The sequence below is a fragment of the Eubalaena glacialis genome, chromosome 4 (assembly GCF_028564815.1).
Source record: "Eubalaena glacialis isolate mEubGla1 chromosome 4, mEubGla1.1.hap2.+ XY, whole genome shotgun sequence".
NCBI lineage: Eukaryota > Metazoa > Chordata > Mammalia > Artiodactyla > Balaenidae > Eubalaena > Eubalaena glacialis.
In genome coordinates this window covers 31,807,549-31,820,475 of record NC_083719.1, presented here as the reverse complement: position 1 = coordinate 31,820,475, position 12,927 = coordinate 31,807,549, and the positions used below count along the sequence as shown (strand labels likewise).

The window sequence follows — 12,927 nt, the reverse complement described above, 5'->3', positions numbered from 1 at the left end:
CTCTGCCCCTGTCAGCCACACCTTTGAACATGGTATGTATGGACAGGACAGCTGGGGTGGCAGAGACCCCTGCGGGGTGACCTGATTAAGGTTTAACTCCTGGAGATCAAGCACTGGGCCTTCCCACTCCCGTCTCAAGGCAGCGTCACAAGAACCGCCCTCAGATGCACACAGAATAGCCACGCCTTCCCCCCCACACGCTTATACTGCTTTCCAGGTGGGCAGCCCTCCGGTCAGCTCCATCCGTTCAAATAGCCAATAGGCAGGACACTGGTTTCACCATGTTGTCTAATTCTCATTCCCTGGCGTGGTAGTAACAGAACCCGAGGTGTGGTTTCTACCTTTGTGTTACCTCTTCACTGTAGGATCCCAATGGTAAATGCTGCCTCCTGAAGAGTTGCTTATTTAGAATCAAAGGCCTTAAGCCCACTATTTACAAACACGCCCGTCCTAAGTTTTTGTTACTGTTTTACAGATGTTGGTAACTAGGGCCTAAAGCGATACACTGCTTTTTTGAATTTATATTATTAAGTCAACACACAGTCAGATCTACGCTTGTGAGCTTCTAATCTTGTCTTGGACTAAAGTCAGCTGTTAGAGTCTTCTGGATTGTACAAGAAGTGACTCCCATTCTCCCTTTAAAATCCATTTTCCTTTATTCGTCTCCCTTCCTTCTTCCCTGCTTTCCTTTTTTCCTTCCATCTTTCCTCCCTCCCTTCCTCTCTCCCTTCCTTCCTTCCACAAATATATATGGGACATTTTCTAAGGTACTCGGCTCTTGAAGCAGAGCCCAGTTTGTGATTCTTCTAATTCCCAAGGAGGTCCTTGGTTCTGATAGGACCATCCACCATTGCTGTCCCCAAAGCTGCCTTCTTGACATGTGTGTCCTTCTTTCTTCTCTCCTCCTCAACCAAATACCTCTTACCACCAAGAGTCCCTTTTCCTTCCTTTTCTTTTTACTATCAATTCATTTTCTTATCAGAACACCCACATTCATCAATCCCCCCTTTAAATCTGTGATGCACAAAATGAAGACTGTTGTAATGAAAATCCTGGCAAATCTAAAGTCCCCTCTGTTTTAGTTGTCTGTAAATTTCGTGTGTGTACAGAATCGCAGTAGGTTATAGTTTAAAGCAAATCTCTCTTATGGCTCCTTAAAAATGTCATTTTCCTTTGAACATGACCTTGGAAATAAAATCATGGATGAAAGTTATAAACTTGAGTGGAAATTCTGAGCTCTTGAGGTTATTATGATAGTACACTATTAACAATAAGTAAAGCTACAAAGTGCTGATCATATGCCAGGTTCTGTGGTGTTTTATAAATACAGTTATTCTAATTCTCACAACTCTATAAACATCATTATCGTTATCACCATTACCCCATTTTTTAGATGCAAAAACACCAACTTGGGAGATCGAGTGACTGGTCTGAGTTCTCACTACTGGTGAGAAATGGAGCTAGATTTTGAACCCCGTGAGTCTGGTTTCAGAGTCTGTGTTCTTGTCAGCTGTGCGACCACCCCATCTCTGGCCCTGCCTTGGAGTTGTGTTCTGAACTACCTTATACACCAACATGAACAAAGGCAGAGGTTGGGAGGCATGGAGGTAGGCAGGCAATTTTCTAAGCGCTACATTTGTATTAGCTCACTCCATCCTTCCAACCACCCTGTGAGGCCCCTCTTATTATCATCCCCATTCACAGTTGAGGAATTGCACAGTTAAGTAACTTGCCCAGTGGGAAGCTTGGTTGTTAGCCCAGGTAAACTGGCACTGTGTTTAATCATTATGCTGCCACTTTCATCTCCAAGACAGGAAGGAAATAGTAGCCCCATTCACATAAGCCATCAGGAGGTGACGTCCTTCTTACCTCTGCCATTCCCTCCACTACCTTCTGCGTATCCACCTGTAAGATACCATTCTTCGCTGTGCGAGACACGTGCAGCTCGTGCCAGTGACCCAGGGTGAGGGGCTCTTCACTCCTGTTGAAGGAAGGAAACTGAGCATGGGTTAGTGTCACTGGCGTTAGAAATAATGGCCACCAATCTGGCTCACATGAAGCGTGCCAATCTTAGGCACCTCACTCTCTTCAGCAAAAAGAAAAACCTTCATTCCTTCTTGGTAAACACTGCAGTGCTAGCTCCATTTATTGGACCCCTTCATGGGAGGAGTAAGTATCTCACTTATCATTTTACTTATTCCTTACAACAAGTCTGAAATGGGGGTAGGATTAGTCTGGTTTTCAAGATGAGGGGGTGACATGAGGCTAAAGTGTGATCAGAGTTGCATACAAGCTTTGAAGAAGAGAAAATTATATAGGCTATGATGCAAAACAGATTCCTTGATGTACTGATGTCTGTAGCATCCTCTGAAATGCATAAAAAATAAGATGGATGGATGGGGAATATAAGGATAAATAGATACATGATAAAGCAAATACAGCAGAATGTTAATTGTAGACTATAGGTGGTGGGTATAAGGATTTTACTGTACAATTCTTTCAACTTTTCTATATGTTTGAAATGTTTCATAATAGAATACTGGGGGGACAGTTTCCATGTTGTCTGATATTGTGAAAAGGATTAAAAGTACTTTAAAAATTCAATTATTAATCCAAGATGGAAACACTTGAAGTTTAAATGATATTGATAAGAGTTTTACATGTTACATTTTACAGCGAGGTGTGTAAAAGGGTATAAGTATTGCATTTGTGTTTCTAAAGATGTCTATATAGTTCCTGGCCTTCACTGAACCTCCCAATTATTTTTCGGTCCTGGATCATCTTTAGAAACCCACCAGGAATACCAATGGGCACAATTATTGAAAGGTCTCCACCCCCTCACTTGATTTTTTGCTCTGGCAAATGGTTTTGCCATTTGTCCATAGCAATTAGAATTTAATCACCTTGGCTCAATCACTATGCAATAAAGATCTTGTTCAGCAGCCCATCTCCATAATAACTAACGGCGCCTGACCCTGTTCTTGTGTAGAGGTCATTCCCGTCGACACGCTGCTTCCCTCAGCAGAGTGATACTGATCGTGGCCATCATGAGCTCACTGCAGTTGTCTCGATTTTTGAATCAAGTTCATCATAAATCAGACCACCTTATCCTTTTCCTAAAGTTAAAATGATTTGGCCAATTCCGCAGCTTCCTGTAGTTGAGTCTTTCACTGAATTGTCTTAATGAAGCAGGAAGTCTTGGAACTGGTTTTCAGAATAAACATCTTCCAACGGGCCGTCTGAAACACTAACCATGATCGGTGTTGTCAGTTACACTGGAGAGGGGATGGCCCAGGGGAGCAGACGGTGGTCTGTTCCTTGGAATCTCTGAGTTCTTGCCTCCTTTTCATCACACCTGATACTAAAGAATTCTTTTTCCAGGCGCCTTTCCTGACAGGCAGGGAAGCAATAACTTATGTGAAAAAAAATGAAAAACACCTCTTGTCAAAAATAGAAACAGAATTATGAAAGAGGGAAATGCTGGACTTCTAAGGTTCCACTGTGACCCCATAGCTGGAGCTGCCACTGTCGAGGTGCAGGGGGCAGGGGGCAATCTGTGCAGGACGAGGGCTGATGAGCCCCGACCCTCCCCAGCCCTTTCTGTTCATTCCTTATCCAGGAAGAGGCCATTTGAAAGTACAAGGTGATATTCAAGGTGTCTTCCTTTCTCGACCTGACAAATAGTTCTAAGTGAATTGCTTAGACTGTTTTGCATAATCATATGTAAATTGAATCAATTAAATACCCACCAAAGTTGTCTTGAGACATAGGATGTTCTTGCATAACCAGAGGTACAAAAGTGTTTGTCCATTCCCCAAGGTGGGAGGGCTCACTGATGTGTAGGAATTCAGCCCTTAAGGACAGAAATGAACTGTCCTTTTAAAGAATTGTTGAAACCTAATGCAGTAAGCACTTCCCATCAGCCATGAAAAATGATCAGCAATTAACGGCAACGCATGGCTATAAGATCTCAGCGACAAACTCTTTCAAGAAATGACGGTCTAGCCATATGAATTGTGATTCAGTACAGCCCGCGATTTCCTTTAAAACAACAACAAAGACTAACTGATTTCCTGCTGCAGGGCACTGTTGAACAAAACACCATAGTGTGTTTCAAAAGTGAAGAAATCGCCAAATGTAGGAACAAGAGGCATGCCTGCATTAGATTAGCAGGCCTCCGGCTTGAAGGTAAAAACTACGATGGGAGGAACACAGTGAGAAGAGGGAGACATAAACAAGTAAGAAACATATCTGCACCTCCCAACTGCAGGCTCCGAGGGGTTCACAAAGATACCGCCACACTGTATGGGAACAATCGATCTGCTAAGTCAATGAATAGTACAAACTAGATAACAGAAGGAAAGTTTTGATAACCCAGAACCAAATCTGCAGACACCAGCAAGCGCTTTAGAAGCACTTAGTTACTCCATGCTATTGAAACCAGTCATCACACAGCCTTCACGAGCACGTTGGTCAGGGAAGGGTCTTTGCAGTTGCTGGTGATTTGCTATCAGCTTCTCTATATGGAGAACAATAAGAGCCATGCCAAATAACTAGTTGCCACCAAAGAAATAAAGCAAGAGGAAAGTTAAAATTTAAAGTGAGGCCACCCCAATCTATTGATGCATAGCAATGAATGATTATGTGACAATTATGTATTTATTCACGTATGAGCATGTGTAATGTAATGTCACAATGTGTTCACTCAATGCTGGTGAAGAAGTAGGTGTCCTTTTGAAATCCTCTTAATCCAATGGAAACAACTTGTTAGGCTTCTATCAATAGGACGTTTGTGGGAAATAGGGCAGATGAATAATAATTTGATGTTTTTAAGTGATTGTGGCTCTGATACACACTACTTCCAATGGACAAAATAAATAACTACATAAATAAAGTGAGGTCACCAAGGAAATTTCTGTTCATTACATTTCTATTGGTACTTTTTAAACTAGTTGTCATATATTTGCCCACTAAGTGATGCTCTGAGCAAGGTGCTGATTGACAATTTATCACGTTTCTGCTGATTGCGTTGCATGATCTTAGGTGGAGAGGACTGGGTAGTTATTCAAGAAGAGGAAACCTTGCCAGCAGGAGAGCATGATCTCTGGGAAGCATGCCATCTGTATGAATCAGGACAGGTTTCAGAAAAGAGAACTGTGTAGGGAAGACAGGAAGAGAGCAAGCTGGTAGATGACAAATTTGTCTTTCTTCAAAGTGACTGTTGTCTGGCTTTTGAGGGGAGGGTGGCCCTGCCGGTCTCAGCCCTTACCTGAGAACACCAGTCCCAGAGCCGCAGTCAAAGCGGAACTCCACGTGGCCCCCTGCCATGTTGATAGACAGGAAGTCTTTGCTGTCCGTGTCATAGCTGTACAGGAGGACGCCGTCATCTGAGTCAGGCCAAAACGTGATCTCAAACTCCATGAAGGAAAGGTAATGCCTGGGCTCGAGTGGCCAGGGTGTTGCAGCGTAGGACCTCAGGGACTCTCTGAACTGAGGAACGGTCAAGGTGAAAGCTGAAAGAACAAGCACGTGGTTAGAAATCCCTCCGTGCCAGAACTAGCATCTTCTTTTCCTCCTGGGTACGGAACTAAACTCTATTTCTCAGCTGCTCTGAAGATAGGTGGCTGGTGTAGCTGAGTTCTGGCCACTGGAATGTGGGTGGGAGGAGTACACAGAATTCCAGGTCTGGCCCCTAAAGCTTCCCTCCATCCTCCACTTGCTCTTGCTTCCTCACCTGCTGGCTGGATGCAGGAATCAGTGGAGGATGCTAAGGCCCCAGCAGAGCCACTAGAAGGCAGGCGTCTGCGTCCCCGAATGACTACGTGGAACAGAGCACACGGCTCCCACGGACCTCCAGTGACGTGAGCAGGGATCAACCTTTAGTACGTTAGGCTACAGAAATATGAAGGTGGTGTATAACAGCTTGGGCTTACTCTGACTCACAACGCCCTCCTCTAGGTGACAAGAAATTTGAGATTACACAGTGTTAAAAAAAACTTTTCCCCGGGATGGTGTCTTAGGGCCAAATCTGAATCACTGGCAGAAAAGTTAAAACATGTTCAACCCTGCTTGGTTTTTCCAAAATCTTTCAAAATTTCCATTATTATGTGTGTGTATTTGTGTGTGCATGTGTGTTTATATGTATGTATACATATATGTGTATATATATAAATATGATCAATATATACAGTATTGAGAGGTAGAATAATTCAGCAGAACAGTACAAAGAAAAAGAGACATCACATTGTTAATGTTTCTGTGTGTACCTTCCCAACATTTTCTCTGGAACCATCAGATATTCTAATGAGCCTGAGCTGTGAATGCTTCAAATTCTGACACAAACCACACAAATATAGGCTTTTCAAAGCTATTTGAGGGCCAAGATGAGCCCACCAAAGCCTGGCCCAGGAACATCTTAAAGAGAACTTGTCTTTGGCTGTTTTGCCACTCTGACACTTGAAGACACACCAACCTGGTTAAAGAAAAGATTCTCCCATCCCTCCCAACAAAGCAACATTAATCCCATAAAAATATATGGGACCTTGCTAAAAGTACATTGATGAAAAATTACATCAACATGAATTAACAATGCAGACAGAAATCGCCATCAGCTTGCTTCTTTCTCACCGTCTTCACAGTGTCGACCTCTAAATCCCAGGGGACAGAGGCAAATGTAGGAGTCGGCTTTGCTTGCTGTGCAGGTGCCACCATTGATGCAGGAGGCTTCATCACAGATTCCACTGCTGCATTCCCCTAAATACAGAATGGGAATGACAAAGCCAATTCATCGCGTGAGCCAGTCCAAGACTGAGCACGCCGACAGCTCACGATTCTGAACAAATACAGTTCACGCCCCACTCCTATTGATTTGCTCCTCTGCACAGCTGCAAACCAGTTTTCAGGATCAGTGGAACTTCCCTTCATTTTAATTTGATTTTGGTTTACTCTTTATGAAGAGCCACAGGGACGCTTTAAAACATGGTGGACACAGTAAATCAAATAATAAATTACTGGGCAATTTTATGACCACTGACAGGGATGACAGAGTTGTTTCTGCCTGTAACTCATCTCGCTGTTGTTCTCACAAGAGTGTGTTACCAAGAGTGTTATCCCTCCAATGTCAGCAGAGTGTTTATGTTAAAAGCGTTCTCATTTGTTTGGCCCCAATTACCTTAAGTGCTGCCCGCCTTCTTGGTTGAACGTTGGGTCAAGCAAGATAAGCACAGAAGGAGGTAAGGAGCCTTGTCGAAGCTTATTAACTGGCCTGCACTGTCAACTCCGCTGTCTGGAGCAGGGAGGGGAGGGGGGGCTCCATGATACCTTAGCAGGGGGTTCCAGAATCTCTACTTCTAAACTCTAGGTTACAGTCTTATGAGGGACAGCAAGGTGACTGGAAGTAAAAAGTGCTGAAAGGTTCAACATCAGATGGGTTAGTTCTCTCTACCAAACACACACCGGAGAGACCCGTAAAGGGTACACTTGGTCATTTCCAAGTGTAGGTCACCAGATGAAGTGAAAGCAAACTGACTTTTCCTGGGCTGCTTTTCTTCCTTTCCTTTGTTTTCCCTTTCTTCTTGTGTATAAGAAATAAATGAGGCAGATGGGCCACAACCTGGCCCAGAACTACAAAGGTGAGTCCAAAGCCCTTTTTCTTGGGATGGAGGCAAAGGGGGTGCATCTGTGGTTGAGCCACGAGGGGTCCAGCTCTGCGTCGCACAGTCTCCAATGTGACGCCCGTGGGAGCTGGTAGCCGCCCCCTCCCCCTCGTCCTCCCCTTCCCCCCTCCCCCTCCCCCTCCCTCCCCCCGTGAGATGAGGAACCCCCGTGGCCTGATTGTGTCATCTCAGCAGATGAGTCTCCCATCCTTTCATCATCAGTCATAGGTTTTTGTTGAACGGATCCAGTCTTTTCTTTTCCTAAAGCCTCCTCGGGAGGAGGGGGAAGGGCTTGGCATACTGCGTACCCAGGAGAGGAGACCCCCTTCAGGAGCTGATAACAGGATTTAATTACAGCCCTTCCAGATGGCTTGCCCCTCCAGCCGGGTGGGCTGGCCTCTATGAATTCCAGCTGGGGGCCACTGGAAGTTCAGGCAGAATTGACGGTGGTCTCTTTTTTTTTTCAGCCACAGCCCTGAGAACATTGCCAGCAACCACAGCCTCCATAGAGAGGCCGACTTGAATTTAGAGAGCCAAACTCTCACAGGGCCCCATGCTCCACCAATTTCTGTGGGCTGGGAGGCTTTCTCAGAGAAGGGCTAGTCCCACAGGAAGAAGTGGAGTCCTTGGCTTATCTTAGATACACATGGGAAAAATTATTTCACAAATTTGCTTTGTAACTATTTTTTATAGGTGGGAGTTGACGGGGAGGGCGGTTGAAAGCCAGCCAGAGATGTTTACTTGATGAAAGCAGTGTTTCAGCAAGATTGTGCTGGCAATGGTATGCAAGATAGATTGTGAGCCATGGGGGCGGGAAAGAGGAGAGAAATCCTACGGGGAGGTAAACTGCGGCTGGAGAGGGTGATGGCAGAGGAAATGGAGAGAAAGTGAACAATCAAAGACGCACAGGGCAAGCAGGAGTAGCCAGCTCATTCTAGAAGTTGAAGGTGGAGGAAGACTCCAGCATAACCTCAAGGCTTCTGCTTGGAAGACCGAAAGGAGAGTGGCAAGAGGAAGGAAACGAGGGAGGCTGGGAACAGGACCTGGCTTCCAGTAAGTAGAGGAGCTGGCTTTCGTCCAACTTAAGCATAAGGTGATGGTGGAGATATCTGCTGCTAAGCCCTTCCTGCACACAGGTGAGGGCTGGAGGGGCAGCAGCAAGGTAGGGGCGACCCTGATACCAAGAACGTATGCGCTCCTTGAGAGAGGACAGGATGGAAGGGCCCCTGGAAATCCCAGGGCACCAAAGGAGGGTGAGGAGCTGGCAGAGAAGACAAAGGGGGAACAGATGAAGGACACAGAGGACCCAGACAAGGTGGGTTCCCAGAAGCTCAGGGGAAGCAAAAGCCAAGAGAGAAGTCAAGTTAATATCGCTGAGGGAGGGAGGGGCAAGATGGCGGAAGAGTAAGACGCGGAGATCACCTTCCTCCCCACAGATACATGAGAAATACATCTACACGTGGAACTGCTCCTACAGAACACCCACTGAACGCTGGCAGAAGACGTCAGACCTCCCAAAAGGCAAGAAAATCCCCACGTACTTGGGTAGGGCAAAAGAAAAAAGAAATAACAGAGACAAAAGAATAGGGACGGGACCTGCACCAGTGGGAGGGAGCTGTGAAGGAGGAAAGGTTTCCACACACTAGGAAGCCCCTTCGTGGGCAGAGACTGCGGGTAGCAGAGGGGGGAAGCTTCAGAGCCACGGAGGAGAGCGCAGCCACAGGGGTGCGGAGGGCAAAGCGGAGAGATTCCCGCACAGAGGAGCGGTGCCGACCAGCACTCACCAGCCCGAGAGGCTTGTCTGCTCAGCCGCCGGGGCGGGCGGGGCCTGGGAGCTGGGGCTCGGGCTTCGGTGCTAGCCGGGAGGGAGTCCGGGAAAAAGACTGCAGCTGCCGAAGAGGCAAGAGAATTTTTCTTGCCTCTTTGTTTCGCGGCGCGCAAGGAGAGGGGATTCAGAGCGCCGCCTAAACGAGCTCCAGAGACGGGCGCGAGCCGCGGCTATCAGCGCGGATCCCACAGCAACAGGGACGCAGAGGGAAAAACGGAGAGATTCCCGCACAGAGGCTCGGCGCCGAGCAGCACTCACCAGCCCGAGAGGCTTGTCTGCTCACCCGCCGGGGCGGGCGGGGGCTGGGAGCTGAGGTGCGGGCTTCGGTCGGATCCCAGGGAGAGGACAGGGGTTGGCTGCGTGAACACAGCCTGAAGGGTCTAGCGCACCACAACTAGCCGGGAGGGTGCACGAGAAAAAGTCTGCAGCTGCCGAAGAGGCAGGGGACTTTTTCTTGCCTCTTTGTTTCGCGGCGTGCAAGGAGAGGGGATTCAGAGCGCCACTTAAACGAACTCCAGAGACGGGCGCGAGCCGCGGCTATCAGCGCGGACCCCAGAGACGGGCATGAGACGCTAAGGCTGCTGCTGCCGCCACCAAACAGCCTGTGGGCAAGCACAGGTCATTCTCCACACCGCCCCTCCCGGGAGCCTGTGCAGCCCGCCACGGCCAGGCTCCCGTAATCCGGGGACAACTTCCCCGGGAGAGCGCACGGCGCGCCTCAGGCTGCTGCAACGTCACGCCGGCTTCTGCCGCCGCAGGCTCGCCCCGCCTCCTCCGTACCGCTCCCTCCCCCCGGCCTGACTGAGCCAGAGCCCCCGAATCAGCTGCTCCTTTAACCCCGTTCTGTCTGGGCGGGGAACAGACGCCCTCAGGCGACCTACATGCAGAGGCGGGTCCAAATCCAAAGCTGAACCCCGGGAGCTGTAGGAACAAAGAAGAGAAAGGGAAATCTCTCCCAGCAGCCTCAGAAACAGCGGATTAAAGCTCCACAAACAACTTGATGTGCCTGCATCTGTTGAATACCTGAATAGACAACGAATCATCCCAAATTTAGGAGATGGACTTTGGGAGCAGGATATATTAACTTTTCCCCTTTTCCTTTTTTTTGTGAGTGTAGATGTGTATGCTTCTGGGTGAGATTTTGTCTGTATAGCTTTGCTCTCACCGTTAGTCCTAGGGTTAGGTCCGTCTGTTTTTTTTTTTTTTTTTTTTTTTTTTAGCTTAAAAATTTTTTTTTTCCCTAATAAATGTTTTCTTAATAATTTTTTCCTTATTTTCTATTTTTAAAAAAATTTTTAATACGTTTTTTCATATTTTTTATTTTAAAAAATTAAAAAATTTTTTTTCTTAATAAATTTTTTCTAAATAATTTTTTTCTTATTTTTAGTATAAAAAATTAATAAATCTATTTTTAAAAATTAAAAAAAATTTTTTTCTTAATAAATTTACTCTTAATAATTTTTTTTCTTATTTTTTATTATAATTGCTTTATTTTATTTTATTTTATCCTCTTTTTTTCTTTCTTTCCATTTTCTCTCCCTTTTATTCTGAGCCGTGTGGATGAAAGGCTCTTGGTGTTCCAGCCAGGCATCAGGGCTGTGCCTCTGATGTGGGAGAGCCAACTTCAGGACACTGGTCCACAAGAGACCTCCCAGCTCCACGTAATACCAAACGGCAAAAATCTTTCAGAGATCTCCATTTCAACATCAAGACCCAGCTTCACTCAACGACCAACAAGCTACAGCGCTGGACACCCTATGCCAAACAACTAGCAAGACAGGAACACAGGCCCATCCATTAGCAGAGAGGCTGCCTAAAATCATAATAAGGCCACAAACACCCCAAAACACACCACCAGACGTGGACGAACCCACCAGAAAGACAACATCCAGCCTCATCCACCAGAACACAGGCACTAGTTCCCTCCACCAGGAAACCTACACAACCCACTGAACCAACCTTAGCCACTGGGGACAGATACCAAAAACAACGGGAACTACGAACCTGCAGCCTGTGAAAAGGAGACCCCAAACACAGTAAGATAAGCAAAATGAGAAGACAGAAAAACACACAGCAGATGAAGGAGCAGGGTCAAAACACACCAGACCTAACAAATGAAGAGGAAATAGGTAGTCTACCTGAAAAAGAATTCAGAATAATGATAGTAAGGATGATCCAAAGTCTTGGAAATAGAATAGACAAAATGCAAGAAACATTTAACAAGGACGTAGAAGAACTAAAGAGGAACCAAGAAACGATGACAAGCACAATAAATGAAATTAAAAATACTCTAGATGGGATCAATAGCAGAATAACTGAGGCAGAAGAACGGATAAGTGACCTGGAAGATAAAATGGTGGAAATAACTACTGCAGACCAGAATAAAGAAAAAAGAATGAAAAGAACTGAGGACAGTCTCAGAGACCTCTGGGACAACATTAAACGCACCAACATTCGAATTATAGGGGTCCCAGAAGAAGAAGAGAAAAAGAAAGGGACTGAGAAAATATTTGAAGAGATTATAGTTGAAAACTTCCCTAATATGGGAAAGGAAATAGTTAATCAAGTCCTGGAAGCACAGAGAGTCCCATACAGGATAAATCCAAGGAGAAACACACCAAGACACATATTAATCAAACTATCAAAAATTAAATATAAAGAAAACATATTAAAAGCAGCAAGGGAAAAACAACAGATAACACACAAGGGCATCCCCATAAGGTTAACAGCTGATCTTTCAGCAGAAACTCTGCAAGCCAGAAGGGAGTGGCAGGATATACTTAAAGTGATGAAGGAGAAAAACCTACAACCAAGATTACTCTACCCAGCAAGGATCTCATTCAGATTTGATGGAGAAATTAAAACCTTTACAGACAAGCAAAAGTTAAGAGAATTCAGCACCACCAAACCAGCTTTACAACAAATGCTAAAGGAACTTCTCTAGGCAAGAAACACAAGAGAAGGAAAACACCTACAATAACAAACCCAAAACATTTAAGAAAATGGGAATAGGAACATACATATCGATAATTACCTTAAATGTAAATGGATTAAATGCTCCCACCAAAAGACACAGACTGGCTGAATGGATACAAAAACAAGACCCATATATATGCTGTCTACAAGAGACCCACTTCAGACCTAGAGACACATACAGACTGAAAGTGAGGGGATGGAAAAAGATATTCCATGCAAATGGAAATCAAAAGAAAGCTGGAGTAGCAATTCTCATATCAGACAAAATAGACTTTAAAATAAAGACAATTACAAGAGACAAAGACGGACACTATATAATGATCAAGGGATCGATCCAAGAGGAAGGTATAACAATTGTAAATATTTATGCACCCAACATAGGAGCACCTCAATACATAAGGCAAATACTAACAGCCATAAAAGGGGAAATCGACAGTAACACAATCATAGTAGGGGACTTTAACACCC

At 45.4% G+C, this 12,927-nt stretch overlaps 1 protein-coding gene across 1 annotated transcript in view; it reads right to left on the bottom strand.

Annotated features, from left to right (window-relative positions):
- Positions 1–12,927, bottom strand: part of EGFLAM (EGF like, fibronectin type III and laminin G domains) — a 175,327-nt gene that overhangs the window by 26,181 nt on the left and 136,219 nt on the right. Inside the window, exons 14-16 of the mRNA XM_061187729.1 lie at positions 6,628–6,753; positions 5,270–5,513; positions 1,870–1,981 (exon numbers count right to left, since the gene is read on the bottom strand). Coding sequence (XP_061043712.1) covers positions 1,870–1,981; positions 5,270–5,513; positions 6,628–6,753 — 482 coding nt within the window. The remainder of the gene's footprint in view (positions 1–1,869; positions 1,982–5,269; positions 5,514–6,627; positions 6,754–12,927) is intronic.